This window comes from Takifugu flavidus, chromosome 7 (genome assembly GCF_003711565.1).
Source record: "Takifugu flavidus isolate HTHZ2018 chromosome 7, ASM371156v2, whole genome shotgun sequence".
In the NCBI taxonomy this organism is placed as follows: Eukaryota; Metazoa; Chordata; class Actinopteri; order Tetraodontiformes; family Tetraodontidae; genus Takifugu; species Takifugu flavidus.
In genome coordinates, this window is record NC_079526.1 from 8,630,041 (window position 1) to 8,657,610 (window position 27,570).

The window sequence follows — 27,570 nt, forward strand, 5'->3', positions numbered from 1 at the left end:
GGATGTTTAACTTACCTGTGTGTTATCTTAGAGAACAGTGGCGATGCTGTGACCTCCATCTCTCTGGGTCTGCTGATGATATCAGAGAACCGGGAGGAAACCAGCGATCCCCATCCTCGTTTTACACATTCAATCCGTGAGAATTTAACAGCTGTTGTTTTTCAGTGTGTCGCAGCTCTAGAAGACGTTTTTAGCCACGTCGATGCCGTTCCCGCTCACTGTCAGCAGGTAGGAGCGTGTCCATGAAGGATTTATGTGCTGGTTTTACAGAGACTTGTCAGTGAGTCCCTGCGTGGCGGAATAAAGAGGTGGGGGTTGGGGTCTGCGTGCGTGCGCGTGTGTGTATGAGGGTTTTGGGGGTTAGAGGGTTGTGGGGAGGCTGTCTCATCATTTATTTATACAATCTACAGAAGATGGGGTTAGTTGAGAGACAGTGGGGGCTGTCTTCTGGAAACCACCCTGGGAATCCTGCGGGTCAAGGGTTTTTTTTTTTTGCTACTAGTGAATGTTTTTGTCTCAATAAGAATGAAAAAATGATGGAAAAAAACAGTCCGGTGGCGCTTCAGTGTAAACACTGTCTACATTAATTTTCATGCACATTGTTGTGATTCGCTTCTGTGTCCTCTCAATAATGTTCAGCATATCAGTGTCCTGGGATGTCCTAAATCTGTGAACACAGATATATAACAATAAATTTGTGTCTCCTTTATGACGGAACCAAAGCTGCATCTACAGCCGCAGCTTCAGGGAAACAGCTGCAAGGATGAACTGGCTCTGACGGGGCCCTTTGTTCTACGACATCACAGCCCTCACACACAGATACGCGTGAACACAAAGATGCGTGAAACACACACACACACTCACCTCCGCTGTGGGCACAAGGTCGGTAGCAAACAAAGAAACGGGAGCAGGAGGTCATTTTATATAAACCATTTCATGTTCTCACACCTGCTGCATGAATATGATGGGATCCACCGAGGGTGAGGGTGGGGAAAACCCACAATCCAATTCAAGCAAGCATCTTCAGTTTGGGTGCATTTTTAAAGCCAGATTAAATGTGCGTCACTGGAAACTGTTAAATGACGGGAGCTGCGTCACTTCTGTTCTTCCCCTCCTCCTGCCTCTGCGTCTCCGTCCTTCAGGCCTCACTCACATAAAGTGGTCATTAGCTGTCAAACATTTTACTCTGAATTACAGCGCAGGCCCGATTCCTGTGCGCCTGCGGGTCTAAACAAAGGAGCGCACCAGCTCATCATTCATTCTGTTTCACCGCGACGACGAGCCGAGTTCTCGGTCCTTCAGCAGCCCTGCGAGTCAGCTGATCGGTCAGCATTCCTCCATCCATCCTTCCCCTCTGTTCTTTTTAAGCTCTGTTCCTCCTTTGTCCAAACTTTGATCAAGTTTGTTAACTATTATAAATTGGCCCTATAATTCGATGGCCATCGGTCGCCACAGCTTCGTTACGGATGTTTAATGAGCACTTTTGCGTGAGTCTCTGTCTTCTCTTTATTTTCCACAGTCTGACTACAACTCTTTTTATAATGGCCTTTATTAAGCTCAAAAATTGTTTATTTATTCATGCGTGGAGGCAGTTTCTCATTTATTTTCCTTGTAAAGCTGCTGAACTATAAAAGCGCAATCGAATGTTTTTCTCCCAACCTTTTCCTCCCAGCTGCATGTGTGGGTACGCGTGAGCGTGAGGTGCTATTGACGGGCCTCCGCCTGGGGGCCTCGCTTTCTATTACTGTGTGGAAGACAAGGTTTTTCCATCTACCGGCAGCTGAGCCTCCTTTTATATAACTGCTAATGTCTGTGTTGTCACTGCCTGACCCGACCGTACTGCTCAGACTTCTTGATTCTAGTTTGATGATTCTGGTGGTGCCAGAAGGTGAATGCCGAGGCGGTTTGGTGTAAAGTGAGTGTAGACCATGGCTGCTGGCCTGGCCTGGCCTTAGACAGGTACCCTGCCATGAATGAGCCCCAGGATCATCTGAGTCAGAGCATCGATGCTGATTGAATTTACTTTTCCCTGAAAAAAGACGGGCCGAGTTTTTCAGACCGAAGGGAAGCGGAAGGAAGCGGCTGATCTAATTCCCACCCTGAACGGATGTCTGTTTGGCTGAGTGCAGATGAACTTACAAGAACACACCTACAGTAATGCACTTCTAGATCGCATGATTGGATAAGGCGCTACATCTTTATTTGTTTTCTTTATGGAACTGTTAATTTTTTCCACCTTTTCCATCAGAAGCATTCACAGAAAGAGAAATCAGAGACACATTTCCTGTATTTTCCTGTATTCAAGGTGTCTAAGTACAGTCACGGCTTCTTCTTCTTTTCATTGTTGTCATTCCAACTCATGTTGGTGTGTTTCCTTTTACTGTTCTCCCGAAGATCATCTCTGCGTTGAGACTGCACACTTGTGTCCTTTCAGTAGTTCACACCTGCATCTTCTTCTTCCTCCAGTTGCAGATGAAGACACGGTGAAGAGATACTTTGCCAAGTTTGAGGAACGGTTTTTCCAGACCTGTGAGAAGGAGCTCCTGAAAATCAACACGTTCTATTCAGGTATTTATAAACTTTAAGCAGAGATGTACTTTGATTCTGAGTGTAGGACTGCAGTAAGGAACTATCAGCAACACTATGAGGAAATAATGACACTAATTTCAAGTTTTAAAATTCAGACATGATCTTATTTTCTCTGCCTATCACTGCTTGATTGACACAGCCACTGTGTACTGTATTTATGTCAGCAGGCCGTCCTACGTGTATTTTAGGGAGTGGCAGGAAGAATGTGTGCGCGCCGTGAAACACGAGACAGAAGTCATCATATATTCTGACGTTGTGGTGCCACATGGTTGCCTCCTGATTCGAACTTAGGCTCAGGTGGATGATGTCTCAAGATGAATAGTGCTTCCTCTACCGGCTGTTTGTGGAAGGGCAGGTCAGCCGAGGGCCAAGGTTGAATGGCGAGATTATTCCAGTTCATCATGATAAAGATGTAAGTGGAGGACGCATGAATCAGAGCAGCTCATGAACACGATAGATCTGATGGTGGAGAATGTCAGGAGGGAGACGATCGACCTCGAACCTCTTCAGTTTGATTTTTCAACAACTGCGGATATCCACATTCCTGCCTTTTGCACACAGATGCAGTGTTGCCAGTTTCTCCTGTTGTTAGTATAAATCTATTAGCGATCCACATTTATAGCTTTAGCATCATTTTACTGTGCTGTCGTCCACCTCAAGATCCTTTGAGCTGTTATTGAGCTGTTTGATTGTTATTACTTTGAAAGTACTTCAAGTGACTAAATGTAGTCTTCATCTTGTCTAAACTGGAGTTGGATTGGATCTTGTCTTCTGTGAGGGTTTTTTTATTGAAACCTCAGTAAATCAAAGGTGCGTGGCAGTATTTTAGTAGTTTAGATGATTTGTAAGGAAGCAGTTTGTGCTTTTACAGATGATTCCTTCCTCAACATCCTCTTTCACCCTGTATCTCCCTCTGAAAGGGGTCCTCGACCTCTCAAATGCAATTTGCTGCTCTGAGCTTGCAACACTCTTTTATCTTTATAGGGTGATGACTTTTAAAAAAAAATGAAATGCCGCATTCAGACCAAAAAAATTCCTTCGCCAGATTTATTGTATCATTCTTGGGGTTTGTCTTGACTTCCTGCTCTTTATTGATTTCTGCATCAGCTTATACCAAGTTCAGTCATTTGCATTAGCTTTTGTGACTATAAGGTGAAATATAATCCAGCAAAAGTGACTATCGAAGAAAATAAAGGACGCAGTGGGACATTCTGTCAATACGTAGATGATCTCACGTGCATGATATCAGACTAATCACTACTGAGTCTCGGGCACAAACTCGCCATCAGATAACGTGAAATCTGCATGTGTGAGCTTTGCTGCTGCCTCCAGTAGCCTAACAAAAAGAGCCAGACCGCTAGTAAGTCAGTAGATCTTTGAGACTTAAATTAAATTGGAGACTTCAAATTGAAGAACAAAAACAGTAGATTAGTTGACACTAATCATTTTTATTAAGTAGGTAGACAAAACGAGGCACGGGCCTAATGAAATGTAGGTCCGTGCTCGTGGAGTGTGTGATTGGCTCCTCTGGCCTCCCTCTCATTTGTTGGGTTTATTAGCCCATCCCTGACCCAGTTAATGTCCTTCCCTCTGCTGCATTTACATGTCATTTCAGCCTAACAGCCTCTGTGCTTGCGCAGCAGAACAAGGGGAGACGATGCTTATCATCTTATCCGACTCCTACCAAGCTCAAGGATGTCCAAAAGCAATTGCCTCTCATCAGTCATCCGAAATAATAATGATTTTAAAAAAATAAATACTTGTTCAGACAGATTGGTGCATTCCAGCCCAAACTTCATGCTATTGACTGCTCTCTTATGTGTAGAGAAACTCGCTGAGGCCCAGAGACGCTTCGCCACTCTGCAGAATGAGCTGCAGTCGTCCCTGGATGCACAGCGCGAGAGCAACGCCCCGCCGGGCCTGCGGAAACGCAAGACGGTGTTCCACCTGTCCCAGGAGGAGCGCTGCAAGCACCACAATATCAAGGACCTGAAGCTCGCCTTCAGCGAGTTCTATCTCAGCCTCATCCTGCTGCAGAACTACCAGGTTTCTGATCCCGTAACCACCAGGCTTCCTTCGCTCTCTGCCACGGAAACGCCATCACGGTTCTCCTCTTGTTGCTCTCCGCAGAACCTAAACTTCACCGGGTTCCGTAAGATCCTGAAGAAGCATGACAAAATCCTGGACACCCCTCGCGGGGCCGACTGGCGCGTGGCGCACGTGGAGGTGGCGCCGTTTTACACCTGCAAGAAGATCACGCAGCTCATCTCGGAGACGGAGGTGCCTGCTCGCACCTGCACATACGGTACGAACTACACAACACCGGCTTTAAACCACTGTGTCTGTGTGCGTTCGGGCGCAGACGCTCGTCACCACCGAGCTGGAGGGAGGAGATCGTCAGAGGGCCATGAAGAGGTTACGAGTTCCTCCGCTGGGGGCAGCTCAGGTCAGTACGGCTGTTTATAACCTATAACCTCTGCTAAATATACGTGTTGAAACTTCACAAGGACGACGGGACAAAAGAATACAATTTTGAATTAAGCTAGGTTTAAATTTGTGGTCTTTATTCCTTGAATTTACTGTAATTTATTGCTTTAAATGCCTTGCTGGCGTTTAAAACAGAGTAGAAATAAAACAAAACACATTTAAAAAAAGCTGAGAAGAGAGAGGAGAGTTATAGGAGAAATGGAGGCAGGTTAGAAGATAAAACCCGTAAGAGCATCCAGTATTGATTTTTATAAGTGCCTTTCTACTGTGGAACATGTGGAATCTCTTTCAGAAACTGTCCAGACTATAGTGGCTCTTTACATCCCACTGTTACATCCACTGTTAGGACCGCTTTAATTACTGTCATGTCCAACTTGATTTATGCTGCCTGACTATCGATCTGTCCAATTCAAAACAGTCACATCAGCAGGAATATATATCTGATCATATACAAAGAGTCAGAGGAGTCTGGATGGTTTTCACAGGAGCTAAAATGCAGTGTTATTTATGGTGGGGGGTTTGTTTTCTCTGCCTCTTTCAGCCCGCTTTGGCCTGGACAACCTTCCGCGTCGGTCTCTACTGCGGCTTCTTTATTATTCTCGCCATCTCCTTCATCCTCACCGGTAAGTCAAGTGGATCACCGCATTCATAAATGTTTCATATCCTGCTGAACCTGGCGCGGCCTGTTTTCCGTCACTCGGAGCGCCATTGTCTTTTTTAACTTGCTGCCGGATTCTTATCGGCACATCCGCTCCGTTTATCAGGTGTTGTGTTCATGCGCTTCGAGAACGTGTGGCCGATGGTGCGCATCTACCGGGGCGGTTTCCTGTTGATCCAGTTTATCTTCCTCCTGGGGATCAACACGTATGGGTGGAGACAAGCCGGAGTCAACCATGTCCTCATCTTCGAGATCAACCCTCGAAACAACCTCTCGCACCAGCACCTGTTTGAGGTCAGATTGCGGAAACCCCGACGGCTACCTTTTTCTGGAGAGCAGAATATTCACTCCTTGTTTTGGCGCCGCCCTCCTCTGTTTCTGGCAGATCGCAGGGTTCCTGGGCGTGCTGTGGTGTCTCAGCATCCTCTCCTGCCTGTACTCCGAGTACATCTACGTCCCCATGCAGATCAACCCCCTGATCCTCTACGGCTTCATGATGCTCTTCCTCATCAACCCCTTCAAAACCTGCTACTACAAATCTCGTTTCTGGCTCCTCAAGCTGCTGGTCAGTCCAATTACTCCAGTACCGCCTCGCTTACGTGGAGCCTGACTGTGACTGACGGCAGCGCCGAGTCAGCTGGGGGTTGAATTTAACATAAATATGTACATAAAAACAACACCGTCTGTGTCTTTTTCCAGCGGCTACTGTACGGTGCGGCGGGCACTTATTTAAATACGTTGCGTGTGTGAATTCGTGCACGCTCCTGCATCTCCATCTCACAAGGAATGTATTATTCAGATATCGCTCAACTCCCATGTTTACAAAACCCTCCTGTGTTCAGGCTGTTCTTTGTCTACGCTGACTTACAGGCCAGAGAGAGGGAGAGAGAGAGAGAGGGAGAGAGAGTGAGAGACAGGGAGAGAGAGTGGAAGGGAGAGAGAGTGGAAGGGAGAGAGGGAGAGAGAGAGAGTAATGGGGTGCATCAAGACAGAAGAGAGTTCAGCGATAATAGAATGCAGCCTCGTCCCAGGGGAGGTGGAGGTTGTGACTGTGCAATCATTACAGGCACAGATCTATCAGTATGCTGATGCCCTGAGCTCCTCCGTCCCTCCTCCTCGTCTTCATCTGCCACCTCCTCCAGCGGCAGCAGCAGACCCCCTCCCGGTGTTCTTGTCCTTCCCTTCATAGCTCCCCACAGTCCTCGGCAACACTCCCTCATTGCCCCTCTGACAGTAATATGCTGCAGCCCTGATTGGTCCCCAGCAATCAGAGCTGATTTCAGATGATTTCTGGTAATAAGCAATCAGCTGCTAAAGATGTTTGAGGGGAAATCAAAATATTATTGAAAGAATAAGTCGCCTCCACTTGCTCGCGATGCTATTAAGCATTCTGTTGTGCTTCTTTGTTATGGCAGCACAGCCCAGACAGACTCATTTCTTTTTTTTTTATCGCTGACTGAATTACTGGTGTTTGCTCAGGAAATTAATCATAACCGCGCCTCTGCTGTCGGCTTTGTGAGAGGACGCAAGAGAAGCGGCTGTCCGATCGATACGACCGGTGAATGACAGCATAACAGAAATACATACTGATGAGGTATATGTAAAAATAAGAGAGACAAAAATGATCAATACTCTTTGACATTTTCAAGGGGAGCGAGTTGTGTGTTTGTCTGAATGCACACATTGAGGGAGGCTGAATGTCAGAAGTGGCCTGGGGGGGTGGATGGAGCGAGCCGTGCGGGGTTGTATCGTTTTACAAAGCGTGGTCAATAACTGAGCTCCTGCCAAACGTCGCATCCCAAAGAACAACCCCGTAGACGCCGAGGCACGCCGCAAGATGCCCCAAGGTTGGCTCGGGGATTAGTGCTGAATCCCCGTGAGCCCCGACACACAAACAAACACACGGGATGCGTGCACGCATACAGGAAGTGTGACTTATTAGCGCGTCCTGCAGCGCGCTGATAAAGTGTGTGTGTGTAACAGGTTTTTCAGAGCTTTTGTCTCCAGCTTTACACTCAAATGTTAATTAGCGGGTCTTGTGTGAAAGGTTTTCCTTTAATATTTCCAAGGTCAGTCTCAGTCTTTCCTGAAATGCACCAGGCAGTTTGTTTCAATATAAATGCCTCTGCTCTTCTGCCCCGTCTCACCTCCAGTTCCGCGTCTTCACGGCGCCGTTCCACCGGGTGGAGTTTGCAGACTTCTGGCTGGCGGATCAGCTGAACTCTCTGGTGGTTGTTCTGATGGACCTGGAGTATCTCGCCTGCTTCTACATCTTCGAGCTGCAGTGGAGCAACAGCAAGGGTCTCCTGCCCAAGACCAAAGGTGACGCGTAGTTGAGTCTGCAGCGACGCAGAATCGGTTCTCCTGCGCCTCAGTTTGGTTATTTCTTTTTGGACAATGAGTGGGTCAACGTTCAGGGTCAATCAAAACCCTCTTTATGACAAAATATCAATAAGTACTGGTATAAAATCATGTTATAGAACTTAATCCAATCATTATGTGCTTTCCCATATTTCTGTTGCAGCAGTCTCAGCAGAGGTTATTGGAACATTTATAGTAAAACACACTCTTATTCATATTCCTTCCTCTCTATTAGCAGTAATTACGAAAAATGTCATGTTCCTTCTTAAATTAGCGCCACAAACAACGTAGGACATACAGTCGTACCCCCGTAGGTCAACCACTATGGAAGGTGGAGCAACAATGTGCACTTGCAAACATTAAACCAAAGAAAATCACCAAGCTGACATCCAAATGAATTTGACAATACATGTTTAAAATCCACCAAAGTAGCATAGCCTTGGCCTGCTCGCAGCCAGTTATGGCTGAGCTGACGGCGTGCAAATGTTTGGTGATGAAGGTCGTGGTGTGATGATGATGATGAGGAGAAGGTGGCGGCAGGAGCGACAAGATTATTTCTTTATTTTTAAGATTATTTATTTGTGTCCTGTTGTAGATCCTGGCGGCCACGTTTGCCACAGCTACTCATACGGCCTACGCGCCGTCATCCAGTGTCTGCCCGCCTGGTTCCGTTTCATCCAATGCCTGCGGCGTTACCGTGACACCAAGAGAGCCTTCCCTCACCTGGTGAATGCAGGGAAATACTCCACCACCTTCTTCGTGGTCACCTTCGCTGCCCTCTACGCCACTCACAGAGGTAGGAGAGGCAAACGCACGGCTACGGAAGCACGGAGACGGACTCCGAGTCTGGAAAAGCAGGTCGTTGTTCCTGCAGGAATGCCGCATGTGTGTTATGAGGGTTTCGTTTGTGTGCTGAGGAATCAGACCTGACCTTGAATTTCAAACGGTAACCTCGATTTTCTCGCCGCTTCCTCGAGCCGTTCTCTCCATCACAACCTTGGGCACACACACTTCTGCTCTCAAGATGCGAATCCAGAAGAAGAAAACTAGAAGAAAGAAATCCAGCAGAAAGAGAAAGAGCCATTGCCATTAAAAGTCTAGTCATTCTCTCCCCGACAGCCTCCAAATTAGCCGCCAATTATTCAGACTCAAAGCAAGAACTGATGTTCAAAGTCACCCGCTCCCTTCAACGTGCTCCCTTTGCGACAAAATGCTGCTCGTACGTTGACGCTCCTCCTAAATGCCACCTTTTATATTTTCCAGTCGACGAAATGCCAGCTGAGAAACTTCGTCACAACCTTTCGGAGCTCTAAATGTTATTTCCCAGCTTGATTTGATTTCTTTACCGATATGAATTCGCATCGATCGCATCCCGAGCTGACCGTCAGTGATATGAAGCTGAATGAAGCTGGGAAAGAGACACAGATGGAGCTTTTTCCTTTTTTTTGTCCATTAACCCGTTTCCTTCCTCCTCCTCCTCTGGTCTGAAGCCTGTAGACTAATGGCCCCACTCTTGTGTTATTCTCTCTGAAGATGTCTTTCATCCTGTGTGATAATGGAGGATGAGACCAATCACTGCTGAGGAGGAAGATCACTGTGGGAAAACTGGCCCGAGTGGCTGCCTGCTGCCGAGATATTTGATGTCGTTGGCGTGCCCTTTGATGCTTTGATGAACAGAATCCCGTTAGATTGTATAGACAGCATGGTGTCCACGCGGCTATCTTAGCATTGGGATGTAAAAAGGCGCGTGGCGATTTTCCCAGCATCCGTCTGTGGATGTGTCACCTTCATTAATAAACTGCTCACAGCCTCACTGGGTTCCGGGTGACCTCACCACCTCGTTCATTCTTGGGAGTGTTGGCTTTTACCGGTAGCTCTGGGAAGTTTGAAATGACTATAAATAAATGAAATTACACGCTACTCTGCAGAAAAATGTGCTGCGCCAGAACATTCCACGTGTTCGCTGGCAGTCTTTCTGAGGAGGGTGTCGGATTTGATCCCCTGGAACACATGGAGATCGTGCCCAACCTCTGGGAAATCCTCTGTTGGCCACTATAAAAAAAAGTTAAAAACCAAATGGTGTCACGGGGCTGTAATTTCAGCAGGGACACAGAGGCCAGTAACCAGAGAGGTGATGGAGGATTTCCTGGTTTAGACCGAAATGGCAGAACATTGCAGACTGCTTCATGTTTGGATCAATAGGAGATCAGCTTATGCACAGTAGCTGGTGACCTATTATAGACAGAGGAGGAGGGTCCCAGCACTGATTAGAACTTGGAGGGGGAGAGGAGAGGAGGAGAGAGGAGAGGAGGAGAGGAGAGGAGAGGAGAGGAGAGGAGAGGAGAGGAGGAGAGGAGAGGAGAGGAGAGGAGAGGAGAGGAGAGGAGAGGAGAGGAGAGGAGAGGAGAGAGGGAGGGGAGGGGAGGGGAGGGAGAGGAGAGGAGAGGAGAGAGAGAGAGAGGAGAGGAGAGGAGAGGAGAGGAGAGGAGAGGAAGAGGAGAGGGGAGGGGAGGGGAGGGGAGGGGAGGGAGGAGGAGAGGAGAGGAGAGGAGAGGAGAGAGAGGAGAGAGGAGAGGAGAGCTGAATGTTCTAGAATCAAAGTATTGACAGCTTTTATGACTTCCTTTTGATGTTCTGGCGACTCATTCATTAATAAGGGAGCAAGTGTTGGGGACACACACACACACACACACACCTCAAATGCAGACTCCCGTTCACCCTCCGCTCCTGCTCCTCCCTCTGCAGCTGATATATTATCTGAGTCACCCACTCACGTACAGCAACAGCATCTTTCAGATACTTTAATTGCTTTTATTTCAGGACCGGAATTAATTTACATGAGTGGATTTTGTGTTTCTTTAGAGCAAATCTTTTAATGGCACAGTGGCTGCTATGGCAACTGATGAGCAGTCACTCTTGATAGCAGGGAGTAACTGTTCTTATCTCGGATTTGTTTCCATTTTTAGGAGAAGGGCCTATTTAATAAATGTTGACAATCTTAGTTAAGGCCTAAGATCTCATATCCGGGCAACAAAAACCCATCTTAAATCACATCAGCGGATGTTCTCCAGTTGTCCAGGACTGTTTTTCATCTGGGAAATCGCTTCTTGGAGCTGAAGAATCACCCTCAGTGGTTAACAAAGCAGCTGGGCAGTATTTCTCTATTAGAAACGTCCCCGTGCGCTGCTCCCCGGCGTCACGGTGGCGGCTGCTCGGAAGCACAGACTCTGATAAATGAGCCTGTGTGTGGCAGCTCCTGTCTGTGGCTCGCTGTTAAGGCCAGTAGGTGCTGGGTTTTTCCAGGCGCACCCACTGAGGAACAGTCATAGCTCACCAAGAGACCAGTTACAGCAACATCAAACATACATTTTTAATTTCTCAGCAGCTAAATAACATTTGTGTCATTACAGGCCACATGTGAAAAATCACCCCACACACACAGACAACAGAGCTTTTGCTTCATTACTGATGATTATATGAGTGAAGGCACCATAATCAGTGCTATTACTGCGTTATAGAAACTTTAGATTTATATTTGATGTGACCCATAGTGAGACTAAACAATCAGGACATTATTTAGACGGATGGAAATTCACCTTAATTTTTCACCTTAATTAAGGCGTAATATGCCCGGAGAGCTCCATCTAGTGGTTAATTTGGTAATTGCAGGGGTTCGATTTTCATCACTAAACTTTGTTTTCTGTTGTCATCCGTGTGTTGATGCAGAACAAGGCCACACAGACGCCGATACGTTCTTCTACCTGTTGATCGTGTTCTCAACCATCAGCTCACTTTACACCCTCATCTGGGACCTGCGCATGGACTGGGGACTGTTCGACTCCGGCGCCGGAGAGAACACCTTCCTCAGAGAGGAGATTGTGTATCCACACAAGGTAGCTTTTGATCTCTCTCTCACACACACACACACACACACACACACACACACAATCACCCAGGTTCCCTGATCCATCTCATCTGTGTCCAGGCTTATTACTACTGCGCCATCCTTGAAGACGTGATCCTGCGTTTTGCCTGGACGCTGCAGATCTCTCTGACCACAATGACCAAGATCCACTCGGTCGGTGACATCATAGCCACGGTGCTGGCTCCGCTCGAGGTCTTCAGGTGGTTCTCATTTCCTGGCTGTACCCTGATGTGATAGCTCTCCCACAGATGAACACCCATTCATGATGCCTTCACGTGGCTCTTGTGCTCTGTAGGCTGGATTTGATAGTTTTTAGCAGACACAGAGTCAGTTTTAGTTGAACTCTCCCTTTAACTCATCAACGATGATGCTGGTGCGACTCTTCACACTGTCCATGAACCCCCCATCCCATCCCCCCCACCCCCCCCCCACCCGCAGGCGTTTTGTGTGGAACTTCTTCCGTCTGGAAAACGAGCACCTGAACAACTGTGGTGAGTTTCGGGCCGTGAGGGACATCTCCGTGGCGCCGCTCAACGCCGATGACCAGACCCTGCTGGAGCAGATGATGGACCAGGATGATGGCGTTCGGAACCGCTCGGGGAAGAAGACCTGGAAGAGGTCCCACAGCCTGTCGCTCCGACGCCCCCTGCTGTCCTCTTCGCAGTAAGACACGCAACAGATTGCGTCTTTATAAAAAACATGATGACAAAATTGAAAATGTTCTTTCCTTTTCCAGGCTGAAGAAGGACACGAAGGTGCTGATCGACGACACGGATGACGACGCTTTCAGCTGAGTTCACGGTCTCGGCACACGAGTATTTCATGTACACACACATTCTAGCCTAGTGTATTTATAAGGACTTCATCCATCCCACCTCAACTGTTCCTGTAGTGTAGGACCCCCTCCCCCCCAGTACCTTTAAGACGACCTCAGGCTCACACTTTACCTCATCTTTACATTCATGTGAGTTTGGTCTTCATGCAAACCCCCCAACACATGCTGTACTGCATTAACCCGTAAAGACAAACCCACCGAAGCACAAGCGCGGTGTCATATCGTCGCCGTCGAGGAAGGAGTCGACGCCACACAGACAGGTAAACATCACAGGAGAATCTTCTGCACACAGCTGGAAATGGAGCACACTGCCCCGGGATTATCCTCTTTTATAAAAGGACTCTTTTCACTAACTCTCTTTGCTTTGAGGGATTTCTGTTTCTTTGGAGATTTTAGTTTCTTTTCTTTCTTTTTTTTTTTTGGTTTTGGAGAATTTTTGTTTTTTTTAGCAAATCAAGAGACTGAAACCCGAGGGAGGACTCAACACATCAGACAGCATATCAAAGCAAATCAACTGGTTTTCAGCTCGTTGATTTCTTTTATACTTTTATTCCCTTCTTTTTTAGTTTTAATATGCTAATCGCAGTCCTGGAGGCACTTTCAGGAAAAGTGCATTTAATACGTAACACATGAATAAAAAAATTCTTATACACTAAAAGGGATGTTCTATTTCTAACCGGTTCCTTTGTGATATATTTCATACATTTTGATGTGCATTATTGCTCTGTTCTAATTGTACTTTTACATGTGTTGTTTATACTAGTGAGACTAGTTTGAGCATTCACAGCAATGATTGTTGATGCATTTTATAATGTTTGTAATGTTTCTTTTCTTGTTTGTGCCACCTTTTTACTGAGCTGGTGATTCGAACCTCAAGTTTGTGCAAACCCGTGTGTCACGGATGTCGCCCGAATGTGCGTTTGTAAGTGCATTAAGTACCAAAGCTTTGTTTCTACGAATGTGTCTGTAGCTAACGTGGATTTCTCTACCCGTCCTGCACAAAAATTCCATTTGATTGGGCTGTTTTCAGAGTGGCGACACACTTGCTCGGATGGCCGTTTGGATCACCAGTGAGACTAAAGTTGATGCGCGCTAGTGGTCCTTGTATAAGGATGCCGAGGCTTAGGGAACGTCACATTCAGGTTCTGCATCTCCTCGGTCCGCATGGAGAAGAGCTGCAGAAGCTGAACCCATCTCACAGTAGTCCCGGTGTTCCCAGCGCCAGGATCCTTAGAACATGAACGCAACTTGAGCTTTCTTTGACTTATTGGCACACAAACCTGTTTAATGGTTTTTTGGGTGGTTTGTGATAACTTTAGCTACTTTTTTGTCCCACCAGGCTCCAGTATTTAAGTTCAAGTCTTGCCTTTGCGAATATTAATGCGAGTTCCATTTTGCATCAAATGTGAGCTAACCGACAAGTTGCGTGTCTCGTCCTTTCCTTGCTTGGCGTCTTTTCAAACCAGCGGGTTTAAGCAGGCGGTTGGCTGGTATTTAAAGGCCATGTTCCCTCCCTCCAGTCTGCTGCTCCCCCACCAGCCAGAAGACAAAGGTGTTCCTCAACTTTTGAGACGTAGAAGATTCCCACTGAGCAGTCACATGTCATAAGTGTGCCATAAAACACGCTCGGCCTCTCTCCCCCTCAGGTCAGAGAGCACAAACCTCCAGAGTTGTGTAAAAAGCTTCTCCGGTCTTGCCTGCATGCTGCTTTTGTTCTACATTGTACATACAGTAGATATTAATTTATTGACACGACGTGTATATGGGTAATCATCGGAGCCACACTGGCAATGGTTGATTGCAAAGGTTGCCACGTTTGCTCCAAGACAGACAGTATTTTTTAGTGACAGGGAGCCTCTTTTGTCATAATTCTGCACTCCTGTTCATGTGTAAATCTGCTCTTGATGTGTTTGTATTTAAAAAAAGGAAATAATTAGGTCTGAAGAATGTGATTAGCTGTGATCTTATATTCTTGATTCCTTGTTTCAAGGTTCCGTAGTGTCCGAGAGGGTTTGTGTTTTTGTTTTTTTTGTTTGCGGCAGATTCGTCTGTCCTGAAGCCGTAAAGCTCCTTTTCGTGAACGTGCATGAAAATATTCCTCTCATGTTGTGACGCTCTGCCGACAGAAGCACAGTGTATCGTGAAAAGATGCTGTAAAACACATCCAATGTTCCTCCATCGAAAACAGGGTTGTTTTGTAAAGCTCGTGCATTGATGAGAAGATGAAGACTGGTGCCCCGTTTCTCCTCGTGGATGAAAGCCGAAGCTCGAATTCACTGCTTGCTGAAACCTCCATGCTGTTAAAAGTGCTTTATAAGTGTGCATCGCTCCCTCTCTCGATGTTGTCCGTGTGGTTCTGTAATCTAGCTGTGATAGTACATGTAGATTGGATGTCTTACTTTGATGAGATACAACTAATAATAAATGAATAGTGGCTAAATGTGATTTTAAAGAGACATAGAAAGAAAATTGTCTAAGTCTGAAGCATCCTCCCTTCCCTTGAGACCCTTTTACAGAGTAGTTTGTACATGTTGAGTGTTTAACACTGTTCTCTGCTTTTCCTGGTTGTGTTTGTGTTTCTGTAAACACTTTAGTGATCCTGTCATATCTGGGTTTTATAAACCACAGTTATTTTTAAAACTCACTCCGTCTCACGCCTGTTTTTTTCCCCTGTTGCATAAACACCCAAATCTGGGAGTTGGCGCCATCTGGCGGTAGGAGTGCAACAATGCAACAATCCCCTCCAGAGCGCCAGTGAAAGGCAAAATGGGTTTTTCCAAACTCACATGAAAATCGTTTCTATTCCAAAGGGTCATATTAGTAGATCAAAAAATAATAAAAATAAAAAGTTAAAATCTGCTTTTTATACTGTTGAAGTGATTCCAGCTACCGCCTGCTGAGGTTTCAGTCCTCCAAACAAACATCCTGCGGTCAATCTAAGAAGGTCACAACTAGGTTGTTTATTTGTGATAAGTGATACAGGATAAATGTTATACATTCTATTTTAACACTGATACTTTGCTTTTTATTTTAAATGTCAGTATGCAAAAAAAAAGACAATACAAAGTAAACATTTTGTATCATGATTATGATACATAAATTGACTGCTTAATTCGTATTAAACCAATTTAAGGACTCTGTTGCCCTGGTGATAGCTTGCTTAACTATAAACACAAAAAGGAGGGGAGTAAAAAAATAATTGCAAACATCAAGAATTGGCTGATGGTGAACTCTAAAGAACCACAAGTTCTTAAGATGTCATGATTGACTCACATCTATGCGCGTATCAAATACAGAGTGCCTGTTTTTTATATGCGCACGCAGTAATAATGAAATTACTGGAGGTGTAGTGGGCAAACAAACACAAAATGAAGAGCAGGAGACACATACATACACATGTTTTTACCATGATCTCTCCATATAAACACATTAACCAACCAACAAACAGAAGGCTCTCTGGCTTTGAAAGCTAAAATCTACACTTGAATTTAAAAAAGAAAAGAAAAAAAAACCAAAAAGGCAACATTCACATTTCTGAAATGAATCCCATGATGTCATTACTTCTCATCTGAACAAGCGTCTCTGTCCATCCACCTCTCTTTAGTGCTGACAGAGAGGCTAGAATCTTGATGCTGCTGCTGTTTGTGCGGATTTTTTCGGCTCGTCCCGATCAGGTCCGAGTTCACGACTACTGATTACCTCACCGTTTGTTGGTCCATTCCACTCGGTGTGCACTCACTCACCGACTCGGCATCAGCACTGCGTTTCTGACAGTCTCTTCATCTAAGAGTGGGAGTGAATGAGTGGACATGGTGTGGAGGATTGGGCCTGCAGCTCTTTTGACTGTTTAGTGTATGGATGTCCATGCGTTACCCTCTGTGTGCTTCCCGTCTGTGCGGACCTCTACGGAGAGGCCGGCGCTTTGCTACTGCTGTAATGAACTTGGTATCTGTTCACTGCCTGCCCTTTCACCTCGGTCGACAGACAAGTGGTCTTGCACGGTATCATGTCCTCTTCTTCCTCCCCCATCAGCCAGTTCTGCACGGAGCGTTCAGCCGAGGAGGTGACGTGACTGGCCAACCACCCTTGGTGCCACTTGTCAAAGCGCTCGTGCTGACTGGCCGCCACTCTGTGCTGGGACTGTGGAGAGAGAGCGGAAGCTCTCAGTGATTCAGATAAACAGATTTTATTTATTTATTTTTTTTAAATTCTAACAAAAGTTACAGATTCTCCTTTAAAACTCGATCAAATCAGAAACCAACCTTTCTGGATTTGACCAGGGCTCCCCGGCGGTACATGTAATCCTCCGAGTTCATGACAAAAACCATCTTGTGAGTGTTCAGTTTAAAGCGACAGTCCAAACTGCCCGCGTTCTCCACGCCCAGCTGGCGGTGCCATTCTCTCCGGCAGCGCATCGCCTCCACTTGCCGCACCTGCCAGCGGCGGAAACGCCGAAGGTTCCTACGCAAATAGGCATGGAGTTACACAAGACTTACAAACTACCTTTACAAAAACAAGACAAAAAAACCCAACCTTCTATTTAATTTAGGTAGCCAAATTGCTACAATTATGGGAACATTTTCTGAACAAAACAAGGAGAAAAATATTTGTTTTTCTCATCTGCATCCCTGGCATTGAGTTTTTATAATAGAATTAATACTTGTTATTTGGCCTTTCTTAAGCCAATTTTAATGTTTTTCTTTTCTAGTCTTTCTTTCTTCAACTTTTTTACCTGGGCAGAAAAACAGGTTTGAAGAAGTAACCCTCCGCTTGAGAACACAGACTGGACTCTGTTCCAACAAACTGCTCCATGTAGCTTGACAGGCACTGAAGGTAAAGCAAGGAATGGAAGCCAGAATAATGAATCCATTATTATTACTGCAACATTTAAAGGTGCAGCCCTGTGTGCAGAGAGGTGTGCTTACCTGTACATCTAAGGGGTCATCAGCTTGGGCCTCCTCAGTGTCCAGCAGTTCTACAGCCATCGTCACAATTCCTTTGTTTTGGATGAACATCACCTGATGGTGCAGAGAGTAACCTATTAAAATCATCTTGAATGCAAACTTGATCTTCACACCACAGCTGCTGAAGCGTATGGTGCGACTTTAAATTTGGCTACTCTGAAGCTTGACTGTCATTCAATATTTAGCAAGAATTCCTGGGCACCTTGAAGCAGTTCTCCTCAGCCATGACTCTCTCTGCCTTCCACTGATAGCTGGTTTCCCAAGCTGCTCGAACACACTGGGAGGACAGGTTTCCCCCTGCAGCTCCCCTCTTCCTCTCAGCCAGGTACAGGTCAACCACCTGCAAACACACCTCGTCGCTTACAAGGTGCTGCAGCTGAGGACGAAGAAGGGGATCGGTTAAATCTTCAGGCTTCTGTCGTCTTATGTGAGGATTTGGTGTTAATGAAAACGTTTACCTGCCGAATTATGTTGTGGATGACCTTATCGATGGTAAATCCAATGTAGGCATGAATGGTGAACATCTCTCGCAGCGTATCTTCATACTGAGCAGAATCCAGGTTTCCATCCAACAGGCTGCGCACCATATCCAGGAAGGCTGGGTAATACTCCTCCAACTCCACCTCGCCTAGAAAAACAAAACAAGTTGACTCAGACAGTCACTGACCAGCTCATGCCTGGAATCGAGTGGGAAAAGCGATAAAACCCACTGGGCTGTTTCAGCCGGAGCTCCATGGCCAGGTCACATGCTTTTTCTCTCCTTCCCTCCGCCATCAGCAGCCTCTCTCTGCTCTGCTCCGCTCTGTACTCCAGCAGCTGACGCTCTGCTTGGCGGTACACCCGCAGCAGCCGAGAACACAACGTCTGGTGCAGCCGGAGGAAAAAATACCAGTTGTTGTTGACAAAGAAAAGGTTGTAAACCCCATCCAGATCCTTCTGGTGCTCTGCCTCAGGGTCACGGAGGTCGACCTTCTCCCCTGTTGGAGCCGAGACTGATTCCATATGTGTAGATCCAGGGGTAGATGAGGCCGTCCCCGTTGGCTGGCTCACGCAACTGGAGGTGGTGGAGGCCTCCATATCTGCAGGTTGAGATGGACTGCAGCGCCTCCGCCTGGACTCTCCATTGAGCTGCTGCTGGTGTTGAGACTGGGCCTGGGACTGTGTGGGCTGGGCTTGAGACTGACTACCTGTGGTTGCTGCTCTTTCTGATGTATTATTAGAATTACCATTTCCTCCAACTACTGCAGTGGCTGCTGCACCTCCTTCCGCTCGCTTCTCTGCCCCTGCTCCTTCCTCTGGCTCGGCTTCCTCATCAGTCCAGTCCTCTGTATCACTGAGCTCACCACGGCGGGAGAAGAAGAGGTCTGGTACAAAGTGCTGGATGATGCGCTTGATGTGGTCCTTGTCGTCTTTGTGGATGGTGGGCTGGCGTTTGACGTGGTAAATGATGAGCGAGGCAGCATCCTCCAATATCTGTTTGTCCTCATACGTAAAAAGCATGTGAGGCTCACTGGATGGAGTTGAACCTGAGCCATTGCGGCCCTGCTGGCCAACTCCGCCCTCTTCTGTGCTCTGCTCCTGGCGCTAAAATACAGAAATACTCAGATTATTAACACACTTGGAGGATTCATACATTATATAGAATGAAGACAATTTAAGTGGAAAACTGTTCATATAGTTAAACCATTCAGTTTCTTATTTTATAATTAGATCAACCCCACGTGACAACTAGAAAATAACAGTATCATTAAAAAGACAAATACATAAAGGAACCCATTCAGTTCATTAAACTTAAAATAAAACAATAAATAGGGGCGTTTTTTAATCTGATCATTTTAGAGATGGACGTTCTGGTGTTAAGAGTTTTTTACCTCATCATAGATGCTCTCGATCTCATTGAGGAGACTCTTGGATCGTAGGGCCTTCACATCATTTTGTTTGAAGTTTACTCCTTGGTGGTCCAGGGACTTCAAGTAAGCCTTCTCATACTGCTCCCTCCATAACTTATTGAAACCCTGCTGAGCCTCTCTCCACTCCTCTTCCTTGGCTTTCAACCTAACAGGAGGACAAAACAAAAACATACATATTTTACAACACTTGATCTGTCGGTTTATTCTAATGGGTCTTCATGCTTTTTGCAGAGTGCAGTGTTGAGTTTCTTTCTCCGTCTTCTGATGCTCACCGACACAGAGGCATCATGTCTGTCAAGGATGGACGTTGCATTTCTGCTTGATGAAGCTGGGATGTAATTTAAAGCAACAATCTGTGCAAATATGATATTCCGCATGCTTCCTCTCAGCCTCAGAACAAACAGTCTGGCTCAGGGATCAGAAGCAGTTCACATGCATCAGTGTTATCCTGAACTACTTCTGTTGAATCAGCATGAATGAATCCCCGTAAACATTGATTTGGGCTTGGAAATAACCGCAGCTTATTTCTTTAACAATTTCTTCAATCCAAACTTAAACATTTAAAATCATAAGAAATTAAGGGCGGCCCTGACCTCTTCAACACAACAGGTACAGCTGTGGCTGGACTCCGCTTCAGTCCCTCAATGATCTCAGGGGCTTTGTCACCATAGATACGGTACACGGCACGGCGTTGGATGACCTCAGAGGTACCACCTAAACAGTCATCTAACCTGAACCGGTCCTGGTCCTCAGGCGAAAGACGGGAGAGTTTCTTCTGAACACTCTCCAACACCCTGATGGTAGCCAGGTTTGTCTCCAGAACCACATCTAACTGTAAGCGGAGGGATACAGGGATTCATTTTATGTAGTTTTTAAATGGAGCAGCCTTAAACAAGAAAAAGTACTAAACGTTCTTGTGTTGTGACTCATATTTTCGACAAAAGCAACACACCATCGCTCAAATCTATAAACTACAAACTATAATTAAAACATGCAGTTTGAGCTAAAAATGGAAATCTACTAAAATATAATAAACATTTTAAAAAACATATGAAGCATGAATGCAAACATCTATCACACCATTCATATAAAGAGATCACTTCACATCAAAATGGATATTTGGGGATTTACACATTATTTAACATCCTGTAATGTAACAACTGTACACACCTCAAATCTCTCATCCTCACAGCGGTGGAGCTGTTCCTCATATGGAGTTTTCTTTGAGCTCACAAAGGTAGAGTCCTCTGACCAAGAAGGAAATGACACCCAGGTGTCATTCAACACCTACACAAACAAAATCACAACAAAACACAACACAAAATCATCAGCAATTTAAAAAAGAAAAGAATTCTTGTAATATCCTTAAAACCTGCGTACCTCCTTGCACAGGGCAGTCCGTCCACTGCATTTAGGCTGCTGATAAGTCTTGGGCAGTGCTCTGTAGCTTGAGCCCAGACGCTTACAAGAGGCATAATCCACCTCTCTGCCCCCTCCTCCCTCCATGTAACGATCTGAGAGCCCCGACACAGCATGAGAGAGCTCTTTGTCCCCTAGAAATGACTTGAACTGGGTGTACAGTTCAGGAAACTTCCTGGAAGAAGATAAGATTGAGGATGCCATAAGTTTGGAGGACATTTGTGGTCCAAAACGGAATCTACCGGTACTTTGTATCATTAGTTCCATTTACTTTAAAATTGCTTTTAATTGCTCTAAAATCCCTTTACAGATGAACAAAAATCTGGGTGATAACATCAAAACGTGTTCAAGAAGAATTCCTCCAGATGCTCCCTGTTCACCCTGTGAGCACCGTGTGGCAACTGAACTCAAATATCCACACACACATTTCGGTGGGACAGCATATAAAAAGAAATGTATGCCCTGCCAACTTGGTCATAAATGAAAAGCTTATGCTTCTTTTCCCATTGAAAAGTTGGTGTCTTCTGGTGTTACTCTTATCGCCCTAATGCATGGGTTGAGAGTGCATTCACTTCGGGTTTAATCGTGAATCAAGGAACACCGTGGACAGCTGAGATCTTCACTCACCCCAGAAATGGAGTGACTAGTTGTAGCAGCTCTGCTGCTGAAACAACTTCCTGGTTGAACAAGGCAATGCAGCGCAGGAAGTTCTCATACACTTCCTGACTTTTAAACAAGCGACGAACCTAAAGACACAAAAGGTGACGGTGGTCTTACAGTTTTCACACTTCAAAAAAGACATTAAACCCACGTGTAAAGAAACAGAAAAGTGGAAAAATATAAATGGAAAAGCTAAAAAGCAACTTCAACAATATAGACAATGATGCCCCACCTTATCAAAGAATGAAAATTCTCTTAAAACTCCATGCTTTCCAACTGAAGCAAAGGATTGATCTTTGGTGCACGAATACTTCATCTTTTTCTAAGAAGAAAAAACTTGAACATAATCATCTGAATGCACCCTATAAAAGAGACTTGTTCTTACAGTGAGAATGGTGCAATGGTTGTTATGGAGATCAAGGCCAATTAAAAATACACTGTATTTCACAACATGTCTCTTCTGAAAGGAGAACTTACCTTGAGCAGAGGGGACATGTGCTGCAGTAGGATGGGCCTGGGCCTCTTTTTGTTCTGTTTAGTTATTGCATCCTCATCATCTGGCCTTTTCAGTGACTCTTTCCCCGACGTCAGTGAGCTCCCTGTGAACTGGAGGAAAGATGGTGGACAAGATATGTAAAACAGCAGTTAACAGAGATACTGTAGGTACAACTATTATATATACACTTTAGAATTCAGCTCAGCTTATTTTCCACATGAACTTGATTACAAATAAATACTTTAATTGTAAACTGAATTCTGATGAGAGCTGATTAATCCTGAAAGAAAGCAAAATGTGACAGAATCTGTATGCAAATAATTAGGTAAAAACATTTATTTTTATTTTCAATGGCCAGATTTGGTATTTTGACTGACCAGTGATCTCTTGGCATCAGGTAGGAACTGCCCAAACTCAGCCAGCAGGTCTTCCTGTCCTTTAAAAAGACTTGCAACTTTAGAAAACACCTCATCTTCAGTCATCCCACTGCTGCCTCGACCTCCTCGGCTCTCCTTCACTTCCAGTTGCTCCTTCTGAAGGGTGCGGATATGAAGATCATAGGTGAGGAATGAAGTGGGTTTTTTTTTTAAAAACAACACATGAACACAATTTGCTGACAACCTGAAAACTGAACAACCGCAATTAATTTCTAATTTGTAATGATGGCCTTTCAAATGCACATAGAATTAATGTGTTCAATGTGCACATACCAGAAAGAAAACCATAAACCCACACACAATGGCATTTATTTAAAAAATTACAAGCAGAGTGCAAAGCTATTAAACAACTAAGATATACTACAGTACCTGATATGTGTGAAGAATCTCTAGGAAGGATCTATAGATCTCTGGGTGATCCAAGAAACGATTTTTGATCTTGTTTACATAGTTGATGGCACTGTCAAACTCCACAGGGCTTGTCTCAGAGGCAGGAGGGGATACAGAAGAGGTGGTTGCTTGACTCTGACTCTCCCTGTTAGAAAGAGGGAGGGAAAGCCTGCTGGGAGGCTCTGCAGGTCCTGCCGAGGATAGGGACGATGAAGGTTCTGAGGGGGCTGACTTGACTTCTGTGCTTTGGCCAGATCCAGTCTCAGTATGGGCAGTGGAGCCACTACCCGAGGTCACGGTCACAGCAGAGGTGCTGCCCTTCCCTTGCTGGCTTGGAGAAACCTGGCAATGTTCAAAGGAGGCAGTGATTCAATAACAAGACTCTAAGGTGTATTACATATAGAGTTCAAATCAAAGAACTCCCTTTCAAGAAGTAAATGGTGGCTTAAAATACCCAAAGTCACATACACAATAAAAATTGACACTACAGGAAATGGGGACAAAAGTAGTTGTAGGAATGCCCATATTGAGTTCCAAATTAGCTTTTGCTTCAGTGTAGATTCTTAACCACTGGAATGGCGCTAAATGTGATCAAAGTGCACACTGGTTTACCACACCAATGCAATGAAAACACATATAGGTGCAATTTTTACAAAGGCCCCGGGCTGTAACAGAACTAGAGCGTAAGAGACAGAGTGGCCGAATCCACAGTCATAGAAATAACCAAGAGGTACCGTGGAGAAGAGGGCATTAGCAAAGTAGCACAGGAAGCACTGGGTGTGTGCAAAAAAAACTAAAACAAAAATACGGAGCTTCCAAGGATTTGACCGTCAGCCTTCTGGGGACTCCAGGAGGGGAGTTTCCTGCCGAGCCCCATAAATGTAGGTCAAAACTCCTTGTATACTTAAAGGTTTTCATCCTATAATTAAGATGGCTGCTGATTATACTATCAAGATACCTCACTGTCCGCCAGTTTCACTGTACAGTTCCTACTGGTGGTGTGAGCGGTACCAGAAAAATGACCCTGGGTAAAAAGAGTTCTGGGCGGAGCTCCCAGCTGTCGCTATAACACTGTTCCAAAAGCTACTTGGGCGAAAGCACCATCCGCTACTAAACCTCTGTAGTACAGTCGAATCTATAAAACTGAAACCGAAGAAGCACAATTTCAGAACTGAACAAGGAAATGACTAAAGGATGATGGTATTTCTTAGTTCTAACTCCTTGCTTTTTTTCTGTTATTTACTAAGTGGAATATGAGTTTTTGGGGGGCAAAAGGTTTCTTAACCTACTTGGACAAAAGCTCAAACAATAAATGTGATTGCTGCAAAATTGTCTGATTGTTGTCAGGCAGATTGTCTTTATTAGATGGTCTCTTCATTTGATTTCTATTGTGAATACTGCTGCCTTTTCTTGGCCTTAAAAAAAGAACTAGTTTTATACACCTGTTAGATTCAGTCGTAAAAAACAACAATGACAACATCGGTGAGTCTTGTTTTAACTTGTAAACTACAATACTTAAACAAGTTAAGAAAGATACCTGAATACTTTTCCAATCACTTTAAAGTCCAATTCACAACTGTTGATTTTCGGTGTAGTGCATCTACTACAGATATGCCTCTGCATAGAAGGGAAGAGTGTAACCTGCTGCTAAAAGAAAACTGATCCATAATATTGATAGCCAGCTCCAAATCTCAAAATGAGACAGTGGAAAAAATTAGAAAGTATTATAATGTGGTTGTCACTGTCCACAGTCCTGCCTGGTTTACGTCACCGTGATGCTTTTCAACAAGCAAAACCCTGATCCAGATTTAGACGGCCAAAATTCAACTCAGGTCTTGCTGTCAGTGACAGAAAGTCATTGGAATAATGAAGGAGAAAGTTGTCAAATATACGATTCTAAACGTGGCTTGAACGTTGTAGAAAAAAAAGTATACTATCATAAAAAATTGTGTTGAACAAATAAGTCTTAACTATATTTTGGAATATATTCTAACGATACAAAATTAACCATCAGTAAGCAAAACCATGTTGTTCATTCTTGATGCACATAGAATCACAATAATAAAAACGTTTGCAAAACTATTGAAGCATTAGACCAGCTAATTATTTTTTAAAAAACGAATCTTATATAAATATATATATAAAGAAACTGTAGCCAATGAGTGTAGAGCATAAAAAAGACTGCATTTCACCTGTGTTGAAAACTGTGATTGGTGGAAAGCGACCCCGTTCTTAGGAATCTCTATCCGATATCCTGGTGGTAAGAAAGCATTGAAACCCAAGACCAGGTCTGGGTGCCCATGGAACAGTTGTGACACACGGTTTATCACCCCTGGTGTATCAATGCTGTTTGAAAAAACACACACTGGCATTAGTGTGGAGAACTTAAGATTAGTGTGCACACACACAAGTTGTTTTTTTAACTTTGTGTTAAATGACAGTGGTATTCAAATTGTGCAGTAATGTCAACACCCAAACTTCAAAATGTCTTGATGACCGTCTGTGTTAAAGAGTGATTCTCTGTCTTATTTGGGCACCATTTTTAAATACCTCTGCGACTTGAACTCCTTCATGATGTCGAGAAACTTGTTATATATTCCCGGATCGTTCGCAAAACGGATCTTGACTTGGTCCAAATACGACAAGGCATCTTCAACCTGAGCACAGACGGAGGGGACAAAGCACAAAGGCAACACAAAGCACAGTTACAAGTGGATGTTTGAAAAATGAATAAATACAAAGCTTTATGTCAAAGAGGAATCTATCTATAAAGAAGCATCCTGGACGTTCTAACACAGCCATTTAATGTACTTTACTCACCATAAAGGCACGTCCACATGAATACATCACGCCTCATTCATAACTGCACATAACAAAAGTACTAACGCTGCTGTAAGAGCTGAAACTAATAGCAGAATTGCCTTATATGAGAACAAATTGTGCGTCAAGTTATAAAAATAGACGGCGGGCAACCATCGCCTTCATATAGTCAGGAGCTTTAGGAACAAATGCACTACATAGCGAGCGGAGCTGCACAAGTAAACTGCTAATTAAATAAATAAATAGGCAAATACATTCGACCCCCCCTCTGCTAGCTGGACCTCGGATTTCTTTATTCGAAACACCCCCAAGCTAGGTTCTGTGGCGAAAAATCCATTGACACAAAGCATTGTCAAACAGTGTAGATGTGAGGGGTTGTTCTAGCTAACGTTAGCCTACGACCAGGGAACTGGCGATATTAACTCCATAAAGACTGAAAACACACACGCACATTGACAATTTTCGACAAAGCCGTCAATCGCGGCTGGTTGCTGGCCAGCCGTGCCGTGTTGGCAAAAACATTTATGACAATATTCCAATACGAGTCTAACAAAGAAAACGAGTAATGAAGGCGCTAATGAATTGAAATAGCCGTTCTTGGCTAGCCTGGCTGACGTCCCCCACTTTGTTCAGGCTGGCTCAAAAAAAAAAAAAAAAAAAAAGGAAGGAACTTCCCACAGCCGAGGTTTGAGTTAACGTTTGCTCACAGTAGCCGTTTACTGCAACCGTGAATAACAAACTATCACTCACTGGGTCACTCGAACATCTATAAATGAAACGTCGCCTTCACGTCCAACCTCAAATGTCACCGCTCGGCTGTTTTTTAATGAATTACTTTTAACAGGCCAGTGAGCTAACTGACGTTAGCCGGGCGATCCGCTCACTACTTTCGACGTTGAGGGGAGAAAGAAAAAAAATTCAATCGGACAAACAAGATGGTTCTGACTCTGAGGGACTTTTCCCCCCGTGTCGTGGCCGTTGTCTTACCTTCAGCTTCTGGAAGTGCTGCTGCTGCACTTGCTTTTGTGTGATAACGTAAGGCTTGTCCTGTATTTGGTTGATTTGCTTCGCCGTGCTGTGCGTCTGAATCTTCGCCATGATCCCGGCGAAAGGAGACTTGCGAGGCACAACTTGAGAGGGAAGCTTCGACGTTACCTCCAGCTGCTGGCTAACCGAGAGACCTTCCTCTCGGTCGGGAAGCCAGCCTACCAGTAAGCAACCCTACTTTACCTTGCTGCACAGAGTCGACACAGCGCTAAAGGACGGGGAATCCAGCAGAGTGGCGGGTGATGACAGACAAGCTGCTACTCGCCGCGACTTTGATTAAACATGACTATCGAACTAGGCGAGCGATGGAACATGAGCTAAGGGACAATGGTTGTCGTTTATCTTCTTTAAAATAACCATCTACTGTCTCTTTAAATTCGGCGGCAGCGATCCGTCTTGGCGTCCGGAAGCCAGAGTAGGAGTGAAAATTGAAAAAAAGAGAGAAAAGATGGCGCCGGACTGCGCATGCGCCGAGGGGCGGGGCGTGATTCACAAGAATCACATTGCTCCACGCCCCCTTCACTGCTACAAGGAAACGACATTCGGCTCGTGCAGGAGTCTGTTTACGTCTT

General features: G+C 45.0%; 2 protein-coding genes across 2 annotated transcripts in view; one reads left to right on the forward strand and one right to left on the reverse strand.

Annotated features, from left to right (window-relative positions):
• The window catches only part of xpr1a (xenotropic and polytropic retrovirus receptor 1a), a 41,733-nt gene extending 26,234 nt beyond the window's left edge, over positions 1–15,499 (forward strand). The window contains exons 3-15 of the mRNA XM_057037201.1: positions 2,467–2,568; positions 4,415–4,635; positions 4,720–4,869; positions 4,952–5,035; positions 5,618–5,699; positions 5,841–6,028; positions 6,120–6,299; positions 7,888–8,056; positions 8,691–8,891; positions 11,822–11,988; positions 12,081–12,220; positions 12,459–12,683; positions 12,757–15,499. Coding sequence (XP_056893181.1) covers positions 2,467–2,568; positions 4,415–4,635; positions 4,720–4,869; positions 4,952–5,035; positions 5,618–5,699; positions 5,841–6,028; positions 6,120–6,299; positions 7,888–8,056; positions 8,691–8,891; positions 11,822–11,988; positions 12,081–12,220; positions 12,459–12,683; positions 12,757–12,814 — 1,967 coding nt within the window. The 3' untranslated portion in view covers positions 12,815–15,499. The remainder of the gene's footprint in view (positions 1–2,466; positions 2,569–4,414; positions 4,636–4,719; positions 4,870–4,951; positions 5,036–5,617; positions 5,700–5,840; positions 6,029–6,119; positions 6,300–7,887; positions 8,057–8,690; positions 8,892–11,821; positions 11,989–12,080; positions 12,221–12,458; positions 12,684–12,756) is intronic.
• A 293-nt stretch (positions 15,500–15,792) lies between these two features.
• On the reverse strand, positions 15,793–27,388 carry sin3b (SIN3 transcription regulator family member B). Its single transcript, XM_057037200.1, has 19 exons — positions 26,939–27,388; positions 25,682–25,788; positions 25,324–25,477; positions 23,111–23,473; positions 22,682–22,837; positions 22,286–22,414; positions 22,041–22,130; positions 21,776–21,894; positions 21,110–21,323; positions 20,900–21,016; positions 20,323–20,561; positions 19,691–19,874; positions 18,530–19,403; positions 18,278–18,447; positions 18,022–18,195; positions 17,781–17,873; positions 17,588–17,682; positions 17,118–17,316; positions 15,793–16,995 (listed from the first exon to the last, which is right to left on the reverse strand). Exons 1-19 carry the CDS (start codon positions 27,047–27,049, stop codon positions 16,759–16,761), a joined length of 3,825 nt encoding a protein of 1,274 aa, XP_056893180.1. The 5' UTR covers positions 27,050–27,388; the 3' UTR covers positions 15,793–16,758.
• Positions 27,389–27,570: the final 182 nt, after the last annotated feature.

Bases quoted from the DNA above. Each gene is read 5' to 3' on its own strand.
- sin3b (XM_057037200.1), bottom strand. From the start codon at position 27,049: ATGGCGAAGATTCAGACGCACAGCACGGCGAAGCAAATCAACCAAATA. The intron at 21,324-21,775 runs GTGAGTGAAGAT...ATCTTCTTCCAG, and splicing joins CTAGTCACTCCATTTCTGGG to GAAGTTTCCTGAACTGTACA. The intron at 20,562-20,899 runs GTGTGTACAGTT...CTCCGCTTACAG, and splicing joins GTGAGGATGAGAGATTTGAG to TTAGATGTGGTTCTGGAGAC.